Raw genomic sequence first — 18,491 nt, 5'->3', positions numbered from 1 at the left:
GATAAAACCTGTAAGAGAGGAAGAAGGAGAAGAGAAGAAGACACACACACAGTCCAAGAGACAGCATCCAAGAGACAGGGGCTGACTTTGGGGAACGCAGTGGGGGAGGAGCAGGAGGAAAAGGGAGGTCGGAGACCACAAATGGAATTAGGTTACTGATATGTTTAGTTCAGGGTTTCTCAAAGCCCACTCCCAGACCAGCAGTAGCAGCACCGCCTGGGAACATGCTAGAAATGTGGGTTCTCAGGCTCCACCCCAAACCTCCTAAATCAGAAACTCTGGGGGTGAGGTCTGGCCCCCTGTGTCTAAATAGCCCTCCAGGTGATGCTGATGCATGCTAAGGGGTGAGCACCTCCGTCTCTTACAACAGATGATGTTGTAACCCCTAGAGGGCTGGGGACCACCCCTGGAGGACCACTACTCCAGTCTGTGACGTATGTAGCTGGTCCACCAGCATGTCCATATCCTAGCACAATAAATAAGGAAAAACAAGTGGAAGGACAGATAATATTGAGAACGTATGGTGAAGCTCTAACAGGATTAAAGCAACAGGCTCATAATGGAAAGCACGAGAAAACACCCCACGGATATTTATTCAGCCCCTGTAGGCGCTGGGCTCATGGCCAGCGTGGTGGCCCCATGAATGCAGCCCTCACTATTGTGGGGTCCGAAGGCCATCCTTTTGACAGCATAATCTTATAAACCACATGGTTTCTGGGTACAGTATCTTTTACAGTATCTCCCAGAATTCCCTGGGTGTAGGGTTACTCTGCCGATTTTACAGATGAGGAGACTGAGGCGCCACTAATAGGGGCTGGAGCAGAATTGGGCAGTGCGGGTCACCTATCCTGAAGCTCTGTACGCTTTGCCTCCACCCTAAGTCACCTCCCCTGTCCTGCCTCTTCTCCTCCTCCACTCCTTAGTGCTATTGCTCAGAGAGAAACATTCCTACACGGACTCCACGACTTGCCAAACATTTCACGGAGCAAAGGAAAGCCGGCATAGCCTCCCATGCCTGTTATCTTTAATAAGGAAAATAATAAAGGTCAATGAGATAAAAGAGCATGGCATGTTCTAGAAGGTCAGAAGCCATGTTACCCTCCCTTCCCCGCCACTGGCAAGTTCTAGGTCTGCCTCTGTGTTCCTCTGAGACGCATCTGTCAACTTACTCTTGAAATCAGACTTAGCTCTTGTGCAAAAGTACTTGCATAAAAATACTTTAGAAATTGATTTAAAATTATATATATATATATATTTTACACACAGACCTAAAAGGAGAACAGTACTTAACAGCATGAACATTATTTACTGGCAGGTGGGCGACAAAGCTGAGTTTCCCTCACAGCTCCGGAGACACGGCCCAGCCTCTGCAATAATGTCATTCTGGGGAGGGACTGCTAACTCTGAATTCCAAGTCCGACCTGAGCCCTGAGTACCTCCACGAAAGACCAGAGGATGTTCCCAGTCTGAACAGAAGATAAAAGTCATCTCTGACCCAAGAGAGACGACAAAACTTGATCTGGACTTAACTCAGAAATTTCACTACAGAGCTGGGATCTCTCTCGCATTAGCTGCCTTAAACAGGCAGCTTCCGAAAGCACAGTTCATTCCAATAAAAAGCCCCAGCTTTTCAGAGGGGAAAAGCCACCTATCTTCTTCTTTCCCGCATACTAGCACCACCTCTTATTCCCCTATTCTCTCCCTTCTTGGGTGTTAAGGACTCACCAGGAGGGTGACCGGTGTCCTGCTTTGCCCAGAACTACTAGGTTTCCTGAGATGTCAAAACCAGGACAGTCCTAGGCAAACTGGGACATCTGGTCATCCTATCCAGACAAGGACTAATGCCCAGTGGTTTTGGAAACCCAAGTTGCGGAGCCCACCCCCTGGTTCCCTCTCCTGCAATGTTCTTTGGCTTCTCTATTCTCGAGGAGGTATGGGACAAGTGAGAAATAAGACAGAAATTGGTGAGGAGGAAGTACATTTTAACCCCAAATGAGCAGGGTTCTGCTGTTAAACCCCACCACTGGTTGCCTGGGGTGACCTCAGCAACTGTCCTAAGGCGTTTGGTCTCCATCCTGGGCTGGACTCTTGGCCAGCTCCGAAGAAGGAGATGGGGTGTGAGAGAACAAGGAAGCTAATTACATACTTTAAAACTCCCTCACCTTGTCACCCACAAAGGGAGGGATCAAGGGACAAGAAGACAATTAATTTTATCTTAGACCGAAGGGAATAGAAAAATAGGTCAAGTGGGCACGAATCTTCCCCCTTTAAACCTTCCAGAAAGAACAGCGAATACAGAACATCTGAGGGTTGCTTTAAAGAGTGCCACACTCAGATTAAGAAATCCAACCTGGCCAGTCACGGGGCCACTCGTACCCAGAGAACCTGATTTCCAGCCAAAGTTTCCAGAAAAGACCATTAGGGGTAAAAGTGCTCTCTAACATTACAGCTTATGTATTTTGGAGCTTCTTCATGCCTGACACAACCCGAGTGAGCATTTAGCACGTGTGAACCCACTTAACCTCCCCAGTTCTCCAAGGGGAGACACTAACCTCATGACGGACACTGAGGCTTTGATGCCCAAAACAGCCTGGCTGGGGAGCTGCTCAAACTTGGGACTGGCCATCCCACAGCACAGGATGCTTTCCCTCTCCTCTGTCATATTTTGGGGTACCACACCAATCCTTCCCAAAGAGCCGAGTTAGCATTCCCCAAAATGTATTAACTGTGGGGCTTTGGGGCTTTGACGGTATCTGGATCGAACCCACTTTCGCGGTGCCGCCTTCCATTGTTGATGGAGGGCTTATGTGCCTTGCTACTGGGGAACGGGGAGGAGAGGGGGTACATAAGCCCCAAGCACCCACGAGACATCCCTCCACGTCCCTGAAGAAGGACTTCACTCTCAAGAGCCACTGTCCCCCCAACTCCTCGAGCACTGTAACTTCAGAGACCTTCTTTGGTTTGATAACCTCATGTACACATCCTCTTTCTGATTCCCTTCCCCACTGGTCCCCTGTACCTAAAACCCACTGAAAACCTCAAATGTTGGACTAAGGGCAGAGCAGATCTATAGGGTGTGCAAATGGGTGGTAAGAGGCTTTTTCACTCACTGTAAGAACATCTACGGAGTACTTACTTCGTGCCAGCTGTGGTGAGGCTGCGGGGACAAGGGTGACAGGCATGGACAGGTCGGAGCCTCACAGCCTCAGAGCCTGACTTTTTACCATGAACGGTGGAACCAGTGCACTCCAAGTAAGAGAGTCCCTTTCCCCACACTGGAGACCCCCTTCCTGCCTCTTCCCCATTTCTCTGATGGGTACATAATACTACCATATCCAGCACTGTCTATACACTCCCACAATCCTTTACCTAAACCCTAGACGCCAGACGTGCTTTGGAGTTTAGAATTTGGTGCTTTTAAAGGGATAATGAGGACATGAACGTAAAATGGGCACAGCCACTTGGAAAAAATAGTTTGGCAGTCTCTTATAAAGTTAAAGGTATACTTAACCGCACACCCCAGCAATCTGACTCTTGGGTATTTACTTACCCAAGAGAAATGGAACGTACATTCCCAATGTTCCCACTAAAACCCATCTGCCAATGTTTACAGCGACCCTAGTCACAATTGCCCAAGCTGGACACATCCCAAATGTCACTCAACTGGGAAATGGATGAACAGACTGTGGTCCAGTCATCCCATGGAATACTACTCAGCACTAAAAAGAAACGAACTACTCCTATGCACAACAAAAGGAATAGATCTCAAATGGCTTCATGAAAGCAGCAAGGCTTCAAAGGCTACATACACAGGGATTCTATTTCTATGACCTCCTGGAACAGGCAGAAACATAAAGATGGAGAACAGATCCGTGCTTGCAGGGGTCTTGGGTAATGCAGACTCAGAAAGCATTACGGGATCTCCTGGGATGATGAAACTGTTTGAGATTTTACTTTTAAGTCATCTCTCCATCCAACATGGGGCTCGAATCCACAACCCCAAGATCAAGAGTCGCACACTCCACCGACAGCTGGCTAGGCTCCCTGAAACCATTTGCTATCTTTGTTTTGGTGGTGGCTCCGTGACTGCATGCGTCTGTCAAAAACTCACAGTGCTGTATGCAAAAAAGGGTGAAGTCTGCTAACTAATTTATACCTCAATAAACCTGATCTTGGGGAAGAAAAAAAAGAAGAACAAGAACAAGAACAAGAAGAGAAAGACCCTAGGATGTACCTATGATATGACCTGGCTACTCTCAGTGGACCCCACAGATCACGGCCTGGGCAATCCCTAGAATCCTGCTGGAAAAGCAAAACTCTGGGCCCCACCCCAAACCTGCTGGGCCAGAATCACTATCTGAACGAGCCAATCCTCACACACATGAAAGTATGGGAGACACTACAAGGCATACATAACAGAGCATATCAAACATTTCTGCATCAGAACACCTCAAAACGTACATCATGGGGGAACAGTCAAGATTGTACGTAAAGACTATAAACTCAGGTCAGTTCCAGGTAGGATTTTACCCCTGCATGATCTGACGTTTTGCTTTCCAGAGCTTTTGGGGTTTGGGGATTACAGAGGAGGGATCGCACCTTTGTGGGGAAGAAAAAATCCCAATGGAAAAGCCATGCTAATTCTTACTTCCCAGAATTCTGCTTTTCTGGAATTACCAGCCGTGCCGGTCTAGTAGAAGTTTCATAGGGGTCACACTGTCTTGCCTTCTATAGTAGTATCTTCTAGCACATTCTACTTTTCAGGATGAGCGGAGGGCTTATAACATGCTCCAACTTCTCCCAGGGCTCCCTCTGGTTCCCATACAGAACATTCCTCTTTTAAAAAACTAGGGAACACCAAGCGGCCAATGTCCACAGGTTACCTGATGTGATGGGACTCGACTCCTTATGGAGATGGCCAGAAACATGGATGAAAAGCTGGAATCTTGCGGCCAAATCGGGAGACCGAGTGGGACAGCACACAGATCTGGGCCGCGGCTCCTGCAAAAGCCCCAGTTCTTACATCGTGCTCAGTGGGAAATCTGCTGGCATCAGCAGGACTGGGAGAAGATGACATTCACACTGGCGTTTGGTAGCACATCAGAAGGAATGAGTGGCATTAAGTAGGGGCTCTGGTAAGGTTGACAGATGCACCCTATTAAGCTGACAGATTTGAGCTCCTTAGAAGCCAGCACCAGACCCCATCATGGCCGCACTGAAATGAGACTCCCGATCACCAAAAACATGGAACCAAGGTGTGTGGTCAAGACGGCCTGCCGCCCAGCATACTCCGAAAGAAAAAGGCAGCAGTGTGAATCTGAACATCAAAGATTTCCATTTGGGTGTTCTTGCTTCAGAAGAGAAAACTGAAATGAAGGAGAACCCTTAATTCCCACTGCTGGCTTCAAGCTTGGAGGGGCCGAGAGAGTAGGGTACAGAAGGGTAAGGCATTGCTGTGGCCAAGTGCCGGAGGGCATGGAGACTGGAAGGCGGCCCCCTCCACCAGTGAGCCATGCTAGAATTTGCACATGCAAGTAATACCCTTGGGCCCTATGGAGTGTATAGCCAAGTTCACGGAACGTTCGCCTGCTCCTCCCGAGACAGTGAAGAAGGTCCTTTCCATAGTCCTCTGCACCCTTAGTGGATGTCATTTCCAAACACACACCCAGCTACACATGCATCAAAGAATGGCAGGGCAGTTTCATTCCCAGGCGCAGACCCAAGAGAAATGTTCAACCCAAGACGTGTACAAGAATGTTCCTAACGATACAATCTGGAGACTGACCAACTCACAAGTAGAGGGAACAAGTACACTGTGGTAGAGTCACACAGTAAAATGCCCAGAGCCACGAGAAGGAGCCACCTCCAACCACTTGCGGGAATCTCGATGATTCTCACAGGCATCCTATTGAGGAAAAAGAAACCAAACACAAAGGAACACAGTCTGTGCCTCCACTGACCGGAAGTCCCAATGGAGGAGAATGAACCTGTGGGCTTAGAAGTCAGAGTAGTGGTTAACCTTGTGGCGTGAGTGGTGAGGGGGAGGGAGGGAGCGGAGGGGGCCTGAGGGGGGCATCTGGGGAGCTGGTCCCAGCCTCTTTCTTGTCCTGGTACTGGTTGCAGTGGTTGTGATCACTTTGCGAACACATATTAAACTGGACTTGACTTGAGTACTTTTGCATACATATATTAGCCTTTATTCTAAAAGTTCAGAATAAGTACCGAAAGACATTATCTTAAATGGCAGAAGCGTTTGGATACAGAAGCCAGCGTCTGCTCTGGTACCCTGGCTCGACGGCATTTCTCCAGTCCATCTCTTTGTGCTGGCCCCCGAGTCCCTCATCCAGCGCCCCTGCCCCCAGCTCTCTGTCCTCTCTCCTCTCAGCCCCCCAGCCCCCAGAAGGCTTAGACCTGGATTACCCTGCTGGGTGACAGATTGGGGGGGATGGAGAGCTTTCCCTTCCAGAGTGGGGCTGTATAATGTGTTTGCTGCCTCGGGCCAAAAAGAGAATAAAAACTGTCTGCAGAGAACAAAATGCACAAACTCACAAAGCAAGAAAGCCAAAGAAAACCTAAAGTACCAGCAGAATGCTCCCGATTCACCTGCATCCCTCCCCAGAGATTCTTCCTTCTGAGAGGTCCCTGGCAATCCCCTCTCTCCCCAACAGCTCTCTGATCTGCAGGATTCAGTCTGGACGGGGTGAGCTGAGGACACAACATTAGGACTCCCACCTCCTTCCTTTCCTCTTAGAAGACTCCAAATCCAGGCTCCAGAAGGCGATCTAAAGCCATTTTCAACATGGAAACCTGTCAGCCCAGTGATTCCCTCCTGGACACCCCCTGGAGTTATTTGAGCACGCACACATTAACATCATGCCACCCTCCAAGCCCCCACCGCTCCTGAGGCAGAGGGTGGGGAGGCAGGCAGAGTGATCACAAGACCCCTGAGCATTTCAGTGGGTCTTCACAAGGTTGGAACTTGGGAGGCAAAGTCCGGGCTCCCGGTTTGTGCACCAATCCAGATGACATCGTGCTCATTTGCCCCTCCAGAAAGACCCCAGCTGAACCTCCTCATTTTGACCACCCTCAAAGTAGACTGTTCACACCAACACCTCACAGCCCTCTTAATTTCAGCACCCAGAAGCCAAAAGCTTGCTCAATTTTGAGTTCCCCTAAAAATGAATCCACTAGCCACAGAGCTCCTCAAATAAGCAACCCCAGGACCACCCGGGGCCCAGCCCTGTTGAGTATATAACAGTTGAAACCAAACACAACAGAATGGGGGCTCATTGCTGAGCCTCAGGGGCCCATCCAGCCCCGTTCATTTGTACACGGAGGGCAGCCAGTTGGAACCAAGCCAAGGAGCAGCACATTTGGGCATGGCACAGTGGCCAGTCAGCCTGGGGAGCAGGGTGCGTCCCCCCACTTGGAATCTGGGTCATGCTTAGATAACTGCTAGAAAGCCCGACTAATTACCCATCCTTGCCTGCCTACATCTCAACAGATGTTAAGCCCTCCTCAAGGTTTATTTCAAGCAGGCACAGATTTAAAGAAACACAAGGGGGATCTGCATTTTGATAGCATCTCAATAGAGAAAATGTGGTCTTCACCTTCTTCCTCTGGATCTTTGATTTAAAGGGGAAAAAAAAAAAAAAAAGGCATTTACCTGCCCAGAGGTGTCCACATGGAGGCTGATTCTCCTGGTGTCCCCTCCCGGTTCCCTAGGGTAGGAGAAGGCAAATCCAACCCAAGGCCTGACACCGTACCCTAGGAAGGACCTGCCACCTCATTTCCTCTTGCCCTGTCTTTCTTATTGAAATAGTCCATCTACGTCTTCCAGGTCAGGGCCCCAGAGAGGGCAAATGGGATGTTTTCTGTACCCCAAACGATGATGAGGTCCCTGGGCAGTGGCTGAAGGAAGTGGGACCAGCAGACATAGGGGAGAAGAAGTGCCCTCCAACCCACCACTGCCTTTTTCAGATGGGGGCCAAAGGCCCAGACCGGGATATGAGCTCGGGCAAGTGCTGGCCCCTCCGTGTGAAGGCCACATGTTCTTCCACCAGCTCTTGGCCCTGGGAACCCCTAACCGCCCTGCCCTAGGAGAGCGGTCCCCTCTTCCGGGGAAGGCAGGGGTGGAGAAGCCAGTGAGCTGGGTTCGGTCTCCGGCTCTGGAAGCTCCCGTGGATTCCAGCGAGGGCCACCTAAGGAAACCCAACCAAAGCCCCCGTGGTTCTCCTGCCCTGGCCAGAGAGCCCAGGCCCCGGCCGGGTCCATGATCATTTGGGAAAACTCTGACCCATCCAGAACTGGCTCTGAAGCTCCCACCCAGGCCCCTATTACGACCCCAGGGCCCAGCCCTCGTTCTGGAATCCACTTCCCCGGTTCCCCCACCCCAAGCCTCCACGGTAGCTCAACCCAGCTCGGGGTGGAGAGATTCTCCACACTCCTCCCCGGTGCCCCCTCTCCCAGCCCCTGGAAGACCCCCCCACCTCCCATCAACCCCCGGGTCTCTCTCCCAGCCTGGAAGAGGGGAAGCGGAGGGAGGAGGGGGAGGCGCAGCTGCCGGGGTTCGCTGCCGGGTTCGGGCAAAGGATATGGCCATTCGGTGATCTTTTTGGCGTATTTTCTCACCACGTTGTCCTCGCTGAAGAGGAATAGAGACCGGTTGACCGTGAGGCAGTTCTGTCGGACGGGGATGGGGTTGTAGAGGGCCATGGTCCGCGCTCTCTGCGCCATTGACTGCTTGTACATCCTTTGCGCCCCGGGCTGCCCGCCCTGCCGGCTGCCCCCGGCTCCTCGCCCGCCTCCGGCGCCCACGACCACCCCGGCGGCTGCCCCGGAGCCTCCTCCCCCGTAGCGGGCCGGCATCTCGTCTCCGAAGCGGGCCATTCTGCAAAGAGCAAAGGGCTCCGGGTTACGCTGCGGCGAACGATGCGGAAGACGCCGCCGCCGCCGCTGCCGCTGCCGATGCTGCCGGGGCTGTGAAGACGGCGGCTGGAGCTGCGACTGCGGAGACGCTCCACGGCCCAGCCCATCGGGCGGCGGCGGCTCGGCGCCTCGGGTCGGGGGCTCACAAGGCGGCTGCCCGGCCCCAGCCGGGGATAGCGGCTCGGGACATCTTCCTGGCTGACCCCGGAGAAGGAGGGGCGGAGGAGGGTGCGGGGGCGGGGCGCGGGGGCCGGGGAGGGGGAGGGGAGAGGGAAGCGAGGCAAAAAATAACCGAGGAAGGAATCCAGGCAATCCCCAGTCCACCCACTCCGGAGGGAAAAAAAAAAAAAAAAAAAAAAAGACAGTTAAAAAAAAAAAAAAAAAAAAAAAAAACAACGCACACCCCCTTTAAGACACGAACGGTTTGCAAAGGACGCCCCCCCGGGACGCAGTGGAAGCTTCAAATTCCTCCGAGGTCCGGGTCAGGCTGGCATCTTGCAAAAGGAGTGCGCTCGGCCCATTAGAAAAAAAAATTGATTAAAAAAATAAAAATAAAAACCAGGTCCTTGCGGGGGGGGAGGGCAGCCCCCAAAATTTAAAAAAAAAATCCCTCTTTCTGCTTGCTTGAGTTCCTAGACCTTAAAAAGGCTGAAAGATCTGTAGCCAAATAAATAAATAAATGAAATGAAATGAAAAGAAAAAAATATTAACGGGAAGGGAAAGAAGGGGAGGGGGAGGGAAACGCTCCGGTGGGCTCTTAAGGAGTCTTGAAGCCGCAAGGTCCGGGTGATTTTTTTTTTTTTTTTTTTTTTCTTCCTGAATCACCAGCGGCTGCCTCTTCTGTTCACGAAGGAGTGTGAGTGTGCGTGTGCGCGCAGCCTTTCGCTCAACCGTGCCTCATCTTGGGGTTAAATTGCAGCAATGAAATCCTGAAAATTCCCAACAGGGGAAAAAGAGAGAGAGGGAGAGAGAGAGGTATGCGCCGTTCGCTTAGCCACTCAGTAGCTGCTCCCGGATGCTGCAATGCCTGGCGTTCCCCCCCACCCCCCCAATGCCTCCTCCTCCTCCTCCTCTAGGTTTTGCTAAAATAAGACGGGTGTGGAGGGGTGGGGGAAGAGAAAGGAAGAGGGAAAATGGGCTCAAAGGTCTAAACCACTGGCCAGCGATGCTCCAAAGAGGAGCGATTGATGAGTTTAACGGGAGAAAGACCCACCCAGAATGTCGACACATGATGGCCCACGACCAATCGCGGAGGCGCGAGGGGACCCGGCTCAGCGGAGTTTGTGGGGGAGAAGTGGGGAGAGCCGGATGGTCGGGAGGCAGGGGGGAAGTTGGGACGACAGATTCCTCCTCCCCTGGGAGGAGACCTTGTTTTCCGAAGGGTTTCATTTCGGTTGCAGACAACCGGACGCTCTCAGCATCTTGCAAGGAGGAGGTTAAGAGGAAGAAACTTAATGATAAAAAGAGAAGGAGATTCGTGTCCAGGGGTGCAATTAGTCCGTCTCTAAACAAATCTGGTCCGTTGAGCAAAACACGCTTTTTGAGGAAAACGATTTGGGGGCACTGCTGTCAAAGTTTCAAGTCACTGAGGCCGGGCAAGCTGGAATAAAAGGCTTAGCTCCTCTTTGAGAAAACTCCAGAGGTGGCAAATCTTAACTGCTTGAGGCAGATAACTAAACCAGGTCCTAATATTGGGCATCGTGTTCACTTCCCTCCAGAACCACTGCAGTTTATTTCCCATTCCCTTTTTTGTATTGTGAAGTTGAATAAACACACAGAAAAATGCCTACAGCATAAGTACAGTTGAAGACTTGGTTGTGAAACCAATGCTCTTGAAACTAACACTCAGGTCCAGGGCTACCAGTGGGACATCGCCAGCTTCCCAGAAACACACACACAGGTCTTCCCCCAGCCATAATCACTGTTCTGACTTTATACTATTAACAACCTTGCTTTTCTTTATACTTTTACCTTATTGTGCATTCCCAAATAGTACAGTTCTACTTGGCATCTTTTTGGATTCTTACATAAATGGAATCATACATACAGTATATATCCTGTGATGTCTGGCTTCTTTGGTCCAACATAATGTCTTTAAGACTCATCTGTTGTCATGTGTAGCTGTGATTGATTCACTTTCACTGCTACATAGTATTCCATTGAAAGAGTATGTCACAATTTGTTTACCCATTATCCCACTGATGGACATTTGGACCGTTCCCAGTTGGGGCTTTAGACATTCCTGCCCCAAATACTCTGTGCCTGTGAGCATGCATTTCTGTAGGAATAGCCTTCGGAATGGAATTTCTGGGTCCCAGAGTATGCCTACCTTCAGGTTTGTAAAATGTCACCAAACTGTCTTCCAACGTGGATGTACCAAGAAACCACTGAATTTTTAGGAATCCATGTATAGGCTTAGAGGGCAGGAGTGAGGGTAAGGGTTAAGAAACAGGATGAAGAAGGCAAATATATATATATTTTAAGCCTTAGCTAGTTGAATTTGAGTTGATCACCCCCATGAGTATTTTGGAACATTCTAGAAAAGATACATCTTTATATAAATTCCCCATTCTGTGCTATGAGTCATCCTTTACAGGTTGCTTACAGCATTTTCAAGATTTTCTAACTTGTGGGACGCCTGGGTGGCTCAGTTGGTTGGACGACTGCCTTCGGCTCAGGTCATGATCCTGGAGTCCCGGGATCGAGTCCCGCATCGGACTCCCAGCTCCATGGGGAGTCTGCTTCTCTCTCTGACCTTCTCCTCGTTCATGCTCTCTCTCACTATCTCTCTCTCAAGTAAATAAATAAAATCTTTAAAAAAAAAAAAGATTTTCTAACTTGTCAAAGTATGGACAAAATGATAAAACCAAGACTAACTAGAGTTGCAAGGAGATGGAGCATATAGGATTCTCGACAAATAGTAATGATTTTTGTATTTCCTGTTACTTCATATCTCAAGGGCAAATGATAGCCAGTGGAAAACAAGAAGTAATCCCAGGTGCGTGGATGCCAAAGGCCAGTCATGTAAGAAGATCATGTTGTGCAAAGCAAACTTACAATAACTTGTTTTTATGGACTTTCCTGAGAAGACAGTGGAGTTTTATAGCACAAGTGTTACCTACACAGATTTCCAAAGACCCCAAAGTCTTTCAGGAAAGAGTGACATCTCCTTGATAAGGTATTTATGAATGTTCATACATGCAGGTGAGAACAGAGGATCCCCAGCTATATACAAATGCATGGACCAATCTCACAACCATTATGCTAAGCCAAAAAAGCCAGACACATAGTAGAACATAGTATATAATTCCTATTATATGTTGTTCATACAAGGGCAAATGAAAAGATATATAGGCACCTCTATGCTCATTGCAATGTTATTTACAATAGCCAAGATATGGAAGCAAACAAGTGTCCATCAATAGATAAATGGATAAAGAGGAGGTGGTATATATATACACGCACAGTGTACACACACACAGACACACACTGGAACTATACTTCTATGAGTTATGCAGTTTTCTGTGTGTGCTATTCTTCAAAAGAAAATGCTTGTCATGCTTCTGAATGTAGGTCCCAAGTGGCATCACTTGGCATGGTGACCTGTAATTCTCATTGTGCACTTTGACTGTGAAGTCCCTACAACAAACACTGGTTTTTATTTATTTATTTATTTTAAACTGGAAGACAACATTCCTCTGGAATGCTCTAATCCATGCCTTGACAGCAGATAAGTTGACTACATATCAGAACCACTGACAAAGTGTTGTATAATTCAGACTCCTGGGCCCTCCCCTCTACCCAAATTCCCATTCAGCAAGTCCTTGGGGGTATAGCTAGGTTTGGCAATCACTACTCTGAAAGGCGAACTTACCATCCCTATCTTGGCATTCTCTAGATTTATCAAGGGGGCATTGTTGGCATTTTTGGTGGAAAAATTCTTGTTGTTTGGGTCTGCCCTGTGCTTTGTGGGCTGTTTGGTATGCCTGGCACATGCCCACTAAGTGTCAATGGTACCCCAATCTTGTGCCAAACAAAGGTATCCATACACAATTCCAAATGCTCCCCACCAAAGTGGCACAAAGTCTACCCTTTCCTCTCACCAAATGGCATTCCCAAAGTGTGTCTGATTATGAAGTTCGAAATATCTGAGTATACCTCTTCTTCCTCAGAATCTTCCTAAGACCTCCAACCCCCTCAATTGCTCAATCAGCCTTTTCTGAAAAGAACTTAACTCAGGCCCCCTAAAGTGTGACAGGGCTCCAAATACATTATCCTTATAGATTCACTTTACAAAAACAAACAAACAAAAAAATCATGTAGCCAAAGGAATGAATCCCTAATGTTAGAATCTTAATATCACCTAGGAAATGGGATGGATGGGCAAGAAATCTTCATAGCCCCTCAAATAACTTTAGTAGGTAGTATCTTGCATCCCATTAATCCAAATTACTAATGTTGACCAGTTAGAATGGTATAGAACCTCATTAGCATCATAGATAGAAGCAGTTTAACAGCAGGCCTCCAGGAATGAGTCTCAGCCATTGGTTCTAATCTAACACATCTGCCAGCTGGAGGTTTAATTTATCAATCAGCAGCAGCATTACCATACTGGCTTTGAGAATGTTATTCAATTGAATAGGGCTAGCATCTCTGAAATAAGTTCTCCAAATAAAAAACTGCAAATCGCATTCATTTGGCTGTTAAAACAATTACCAGCTAATCCAGTCATGTTGAGTTGCAAAAATGGATCAGCCAAAAGACATTTGGTCTCTGCCTTCTGGTCTGGATACCAGTCTGGGAATGAGTACCAAGATCTTTGGGAGATAGAGAGTATAAATGACAAAAAATAAATCTTATAATCCAGACATTTGTGGGTCACGATGTAGCAGTAATAGTGAATCCAGAGATGGAATGTGGCCGTCACTCCAGACATGACATTACAGAGCAGTACATGCCCTACAAATTTCTAAAAAGAAATGAGGCAGAGCCTCATTCTGGGTGCAGACCTGGATTCAAATCCTAGCTATAGTGCTTCCTAGCTGTGTGTTTTTGGAAAAGCTCTTAGCCTCTCTGAACTAAAACTTCCTCATGTGTAAAAAGGAGACAAATCTCCTTACTCCACAGGTAAGGAGTAAGGACTGAAAGGACTAATTAAGATTAAGCTTAGCACAATGAATTAATAACACAATTAGCACACAATTAATAACCAAGAAATGGTAAATAGATGTTTAAATCACCACCATCTGGAAAGATATTCCATGTTCATGGATAGGAAGACTCAATATAATCAAGATGCCAGTCCTTACCAGCTTGATCTATAGATTCCCTGCAATCTCAATCAAAATTGCAGCAAGTCAAGCTCAGTGGGAAATCTGCTTAAGGATTCTCTCTCTCCCTCTCCCTCTGCCCCCGCAAATAAAGTATTTTTAAATTGCAGCAAGTTATCTTGTATATATTGACAAAATCATTCTGAAGTTTATCCAGAGAGGCAAAAGACCCGGAATAGCCAACATGAACAATGTTGAGGGGAGGAAAACAAAGTTAGAAGACGGACACTATTCAACTTCAAGACTTACTATAAAGCCACAGTAATCAAGAAAGTATAATATTGGCAAAAGAATAGATAAATAGATCAATGAAGCAGAAGAGAGAGCTCAGAAATAGGCCAACTGATCTTTGACAAAGGACCAAAGGAAATACAAAGCAAACCTGTCTTTTCAATGAATAACACTGGAATTACTGGACATACACATCCATAAAATGAAAGAAGTCTGAACAGATCTTGTGCTTTTCATATACATTAAAATGGATCACAGATTAAATATAAAAGCAAAACTATAAAACTCCTAAACGATGACATAGGAGAAAATCTAGATGACCTTGGAATGAATTAAAAAGTTGAACTTCATTAAAATTAAGTCTCTGCTCTGCAAAAGACACTGTCAAGAGAAGAGAAGACAATCCACAGACAGGGAGAAATAATTTTCAAAGATATGTATGATAACAGACTGTTAACTAAAATATACAAAGAATTCTTAAAACTCAACAATAAGAATGTGAACCTGATATTTAAATGAATCAAAGACCTTAACAGACACCTTGACAAAGATACACAGATGGCAAACAAGCACATGAAAAGATTCCCTGCATCACATGTCATCAGGGAAATACAAATTAAAACAAGGATATACCCCTACACACCCGTTAGAGTGGCCCAAATCCAGAACATTGACAACACCAAATGCTGGCGAGAATGTGGAGCAACAGGACTCTCACTCACAGCTGGCTGGGAATGCAAATTGGTACAGCCACTCTGGAGGACAGTTTAGTGGTTTCTTACAAAATTCAACTTTCTCTTACCATAGGATCCAGCAATGGCACTCATTGGCATTTACCCAAAGGAGTTGAAGACTTCTACACAAAACCTTGCACACGGATGCCAATAAGCAGCTTTATTCATAATCGCCAATACTTGGAAACCCAAGGTATCCTTCCATAGGTAAATGGATAAACTGTGGGACGTCCAGATGATGAAATACTATTCAGTGCTAAAAAGAAATGAGCTCTTGAGAAGTTAGAAGGCATGGGGGAATCTTTAATGTGTATTATTAAGTTCAAGGAGCCAATATGAAAAAGATGGACACTGCATGATTGCACCCATATGACATTCTGGAAGAGGCAAAATGACAGAGACAGTATAAAGATCACTGGTCACCAGGGTTAGGTAATAGACAGATGGAGCACAGAGGATTTTTAGGGCAGTGAAACTACTCTGAGACTACAATAATGGATCACGTCATTACACATTTCTCAAAATCCACAGAAGGTACAATACCAAGAGTGAGCCCTAATGTAAACTATGGACTTTGGGTGATAATGTGAGTCTGTGAAGGTTCATCAGTTGGAACAAGTGTACCTTCTGCTGAGGATGTCGATGATGTGGGAGGCTGTGTGTGTGCAGGGAGTGGGGTATATGGGAAATCTCTGTACCTTCCACTCCCTTTGGCTGTGAATCTAAAACTGCTCCAAAAAATAAAGTTTATTTTTAAAAATCACTGTAAGTCACTTTTCCATACCTGGGATCTGAGTCTGTGTATGTCACTCACCCAGACTGATTTCAATATTGGAGAATTTTTATTTTTTTAAACAAACTTTTTATTTTGGAAGAATTTTGGATCTACCAAAAACTTTAAGAGATAGTACAAGAGAATTACCCTGTTGCTCTTCATCCAGCTTCCCCTCATGTTAACATCTTATATAACCCATAACTAAGAAACCAGCACTGGTACAATGGGAGAGAGAGAGAGAGAGCGTGAGCGAGTGCACTTGTATATGAACACAGTGTGGGGGAGCACAGAGATGGAGAAGCAGACTCCCAGCTGAGCGAGGAGCTGGATGGCTGCAGGACTCAATCCCAAGACCCTGAGATCATGACCAGAGCTGAGGTCAGACACTTAACTGACTGAGCCACCCGGGCGCCCAGGTAGTTTATTAACTTAGCCCTAACTTTATTCAAATTTCATTAGTTTTCCCACCAATAACCTTTTCCTGTTTGGAGATCCCAGCTGGGATGCCACATGCTATTGAGTCATCTGGTCTCCCTACTTCCCTTTCTTTGCGATCGTTTCTTTCCTTGTCTCTCACAATCTTGATAATTTGTGGGAGTACCTGGTCATGGATTTTGTAGATGCCCCTTGGTTTCGGTTTATCTGCTATTTGCTCATGATTAGACTGGAGACTCATTGGGAGACAGTTGCCTGCTGTCTATATGGCTCTGGACTCAGGAGAGAATTTGCAACAGGGACACGTTTGGGGGGCAGCCCTTAAGCGATGTCCACATCCTGATTTCCAAAACCTGAAAACGTAATCTTATTTGGAGAAAGTGATCTCCGCAGATGCGATCAAGTCAAAGGATTTTGGAGAGGAGCTTATGCTGGATTATCCGGGTGGGCCCTAAATCCAAGGACAAGTGTCCTTATTATAAGAGACCCAGAGAAAGAGAAGACAGACACAGAGGAAACAGCACATGCAGACAGAGACAGAGACAGAGACAGAGGCGAGGCAGAGGTTGGTGTGAAGCCTCCATAAGCTGAGGAATCCCAAAGGTTGCCAGAAACACCAGAAGCTGAGAGAGAGAGGCAAGGAACAGATTCTCCCCAGAGCTCGTGGAGGGTTTATGGCCCTGCTGACTCCCAAATGGTGAGAGAATAACTTTTCGTTGCTTTAAGTGACCTAGTTTGTAGTAAATACGGCAGCTCCAGCAAACCAGCATGGGGACCATCGCTATGAAGGTCTTGGAAGTGGGCGGAATAATTTTGGACCATGGACCCAGAGAGGGCTGAGGCCTTAGGAAGGAGTCCTGGGAAGGGCTGACATTTAAAGGCAGAGCAGAGAAGCAGAAGCCTCTAGTGCAGGCTAAGAAGGCACCATCAAGGGCGTTGGAGGAAAATGTTGTGGGTGATGCCACAAGAAGCCCCAGGGATGGGCGATCTGGTGTCAAATGCTGCCAAACATAAAGCCAGATAAGGACTGAAAATACCACCCTCGTTCTGCCACACATATGATAATGGCATTAAAGTCACAGCTTTTCAAATGAACCATTCTTTTTTTGATGGTAAAATATGCATCACATAAAATTGACCATCTGAACCATTTTTAAGTGCACAGGTCAGTAGCCCTGGATATCTTCACACTCTTGTGCTACCAACCCCACCATCCTTCTCCAGAACTCTTCCATCCCCCCAAACAGAAACTCATCCCCACTGAACATGGACTCCCATCCCCCTCCCACAGCCCCTGGCACCTGCCATTCTAGTTTCTGTCTCAATGGATTTGACTCCTCTAGGGACCTCCTATAAAGTGGGATCATACAGTATTCGTCCTTCTATGACTAACTTATTTTACTTAGCATAATATTCTCAAGGTTTGTCCATGTTATGGCATATGCCAGAATTTCTTTCCTTTTTTTTTTTTTAAAGCTTTTATTTATTTATTTATTTATTTGAGAGAGACAGAGATCACAATTAGGCAGAGAGGCAGGCAGGCGCAGGAGGGGGTAGGGCACAGGCTCCCCGCCAGAGCAGAGAACCCGATGCGGGGTTCCATCCCAGGACCCTAAGATCATGACCTGAGCTGAAGGCAGAGACTTTAACCCACTGAGCCACCCCGGTGCCCCAGAATTTCTTTCCTTTTGAAGACTGAATAATATCCCACCATATGGTTGTATCATTTCTGTTTATCCGCTCATCTGTCAGTGGACCCTTGGGCTGCCTTCTACCTTTCAGTTATTGTGAACAACTCTTCTAGGAACATGGGTATGCGAAACTCTTTGGGTCCCTCTTCTCAACTCTTTGGGGTATATTCTCCGTCCCAAAGTGGGATGCTGGTGCATATGCTAATTTTATGTTTCATATTTTGAAGAATTGCCATACTGCTTTCCCCAGCGACTAGAGAGTCCTTCGCTTTTTAGAAGTGCATATTAAAATATTTACAGGTGAGATCATGTGATGTCTGAGGTTTGCTTTAACAGAACCCTGGGTTATGTTAGAGCAAATTAAAGG

At 47.1% G+C, this 18,491-nt stretch overlaps 1 protein-coding gene across 15 annotated transcripts in view; it reads right to left on the bottom strand.

The window, feature by feature from the left end:
• CACNA1A (calcium voltage-gated channel subunit alpha1 A) overlaps positions 1–18,491 on the bottom strand; it is a 287,509-nt gene that overhangs the window by 203,821 nt on the left and 65,197 nt on the right. For all 15 annotated transcript variants that reach the window (XM_045083255.1, XM_045083256.1, XM_045083300.1 and 12 more), the window contains one exon: positions 8,597–8,890. In XM_045083255.1, the coding sequence (XP_044939190.1) occupies positions 8,597–8,890 (294 nt within the window). The remainder of the gene's footprint in view (positions 1–8,596; positions 8,891–18,491) is intronic.

The sequence above is a fragment of the Mustela putorius genome, unplaced genomic scaffold (genome assembly GCF_011764305.1).
Source record: "Mustela putorius furo isolate JIRA1106 unplaced genomic scaffold, ASM1176430v1.1 tig00000095_pilon_pilon_pilon, whole genome shotgun sequence".
Taxonomy (NCBI): Eukaryota; Metazoa; Chordata; class Mammalia; order Carnivora; family Mustelidae; genus Mustela; species Mustela putorius.
Note: the sequence above shows the minus strand (reverse complement) of the source record. Positions and strands in the feature narration are given on the sequence as shown.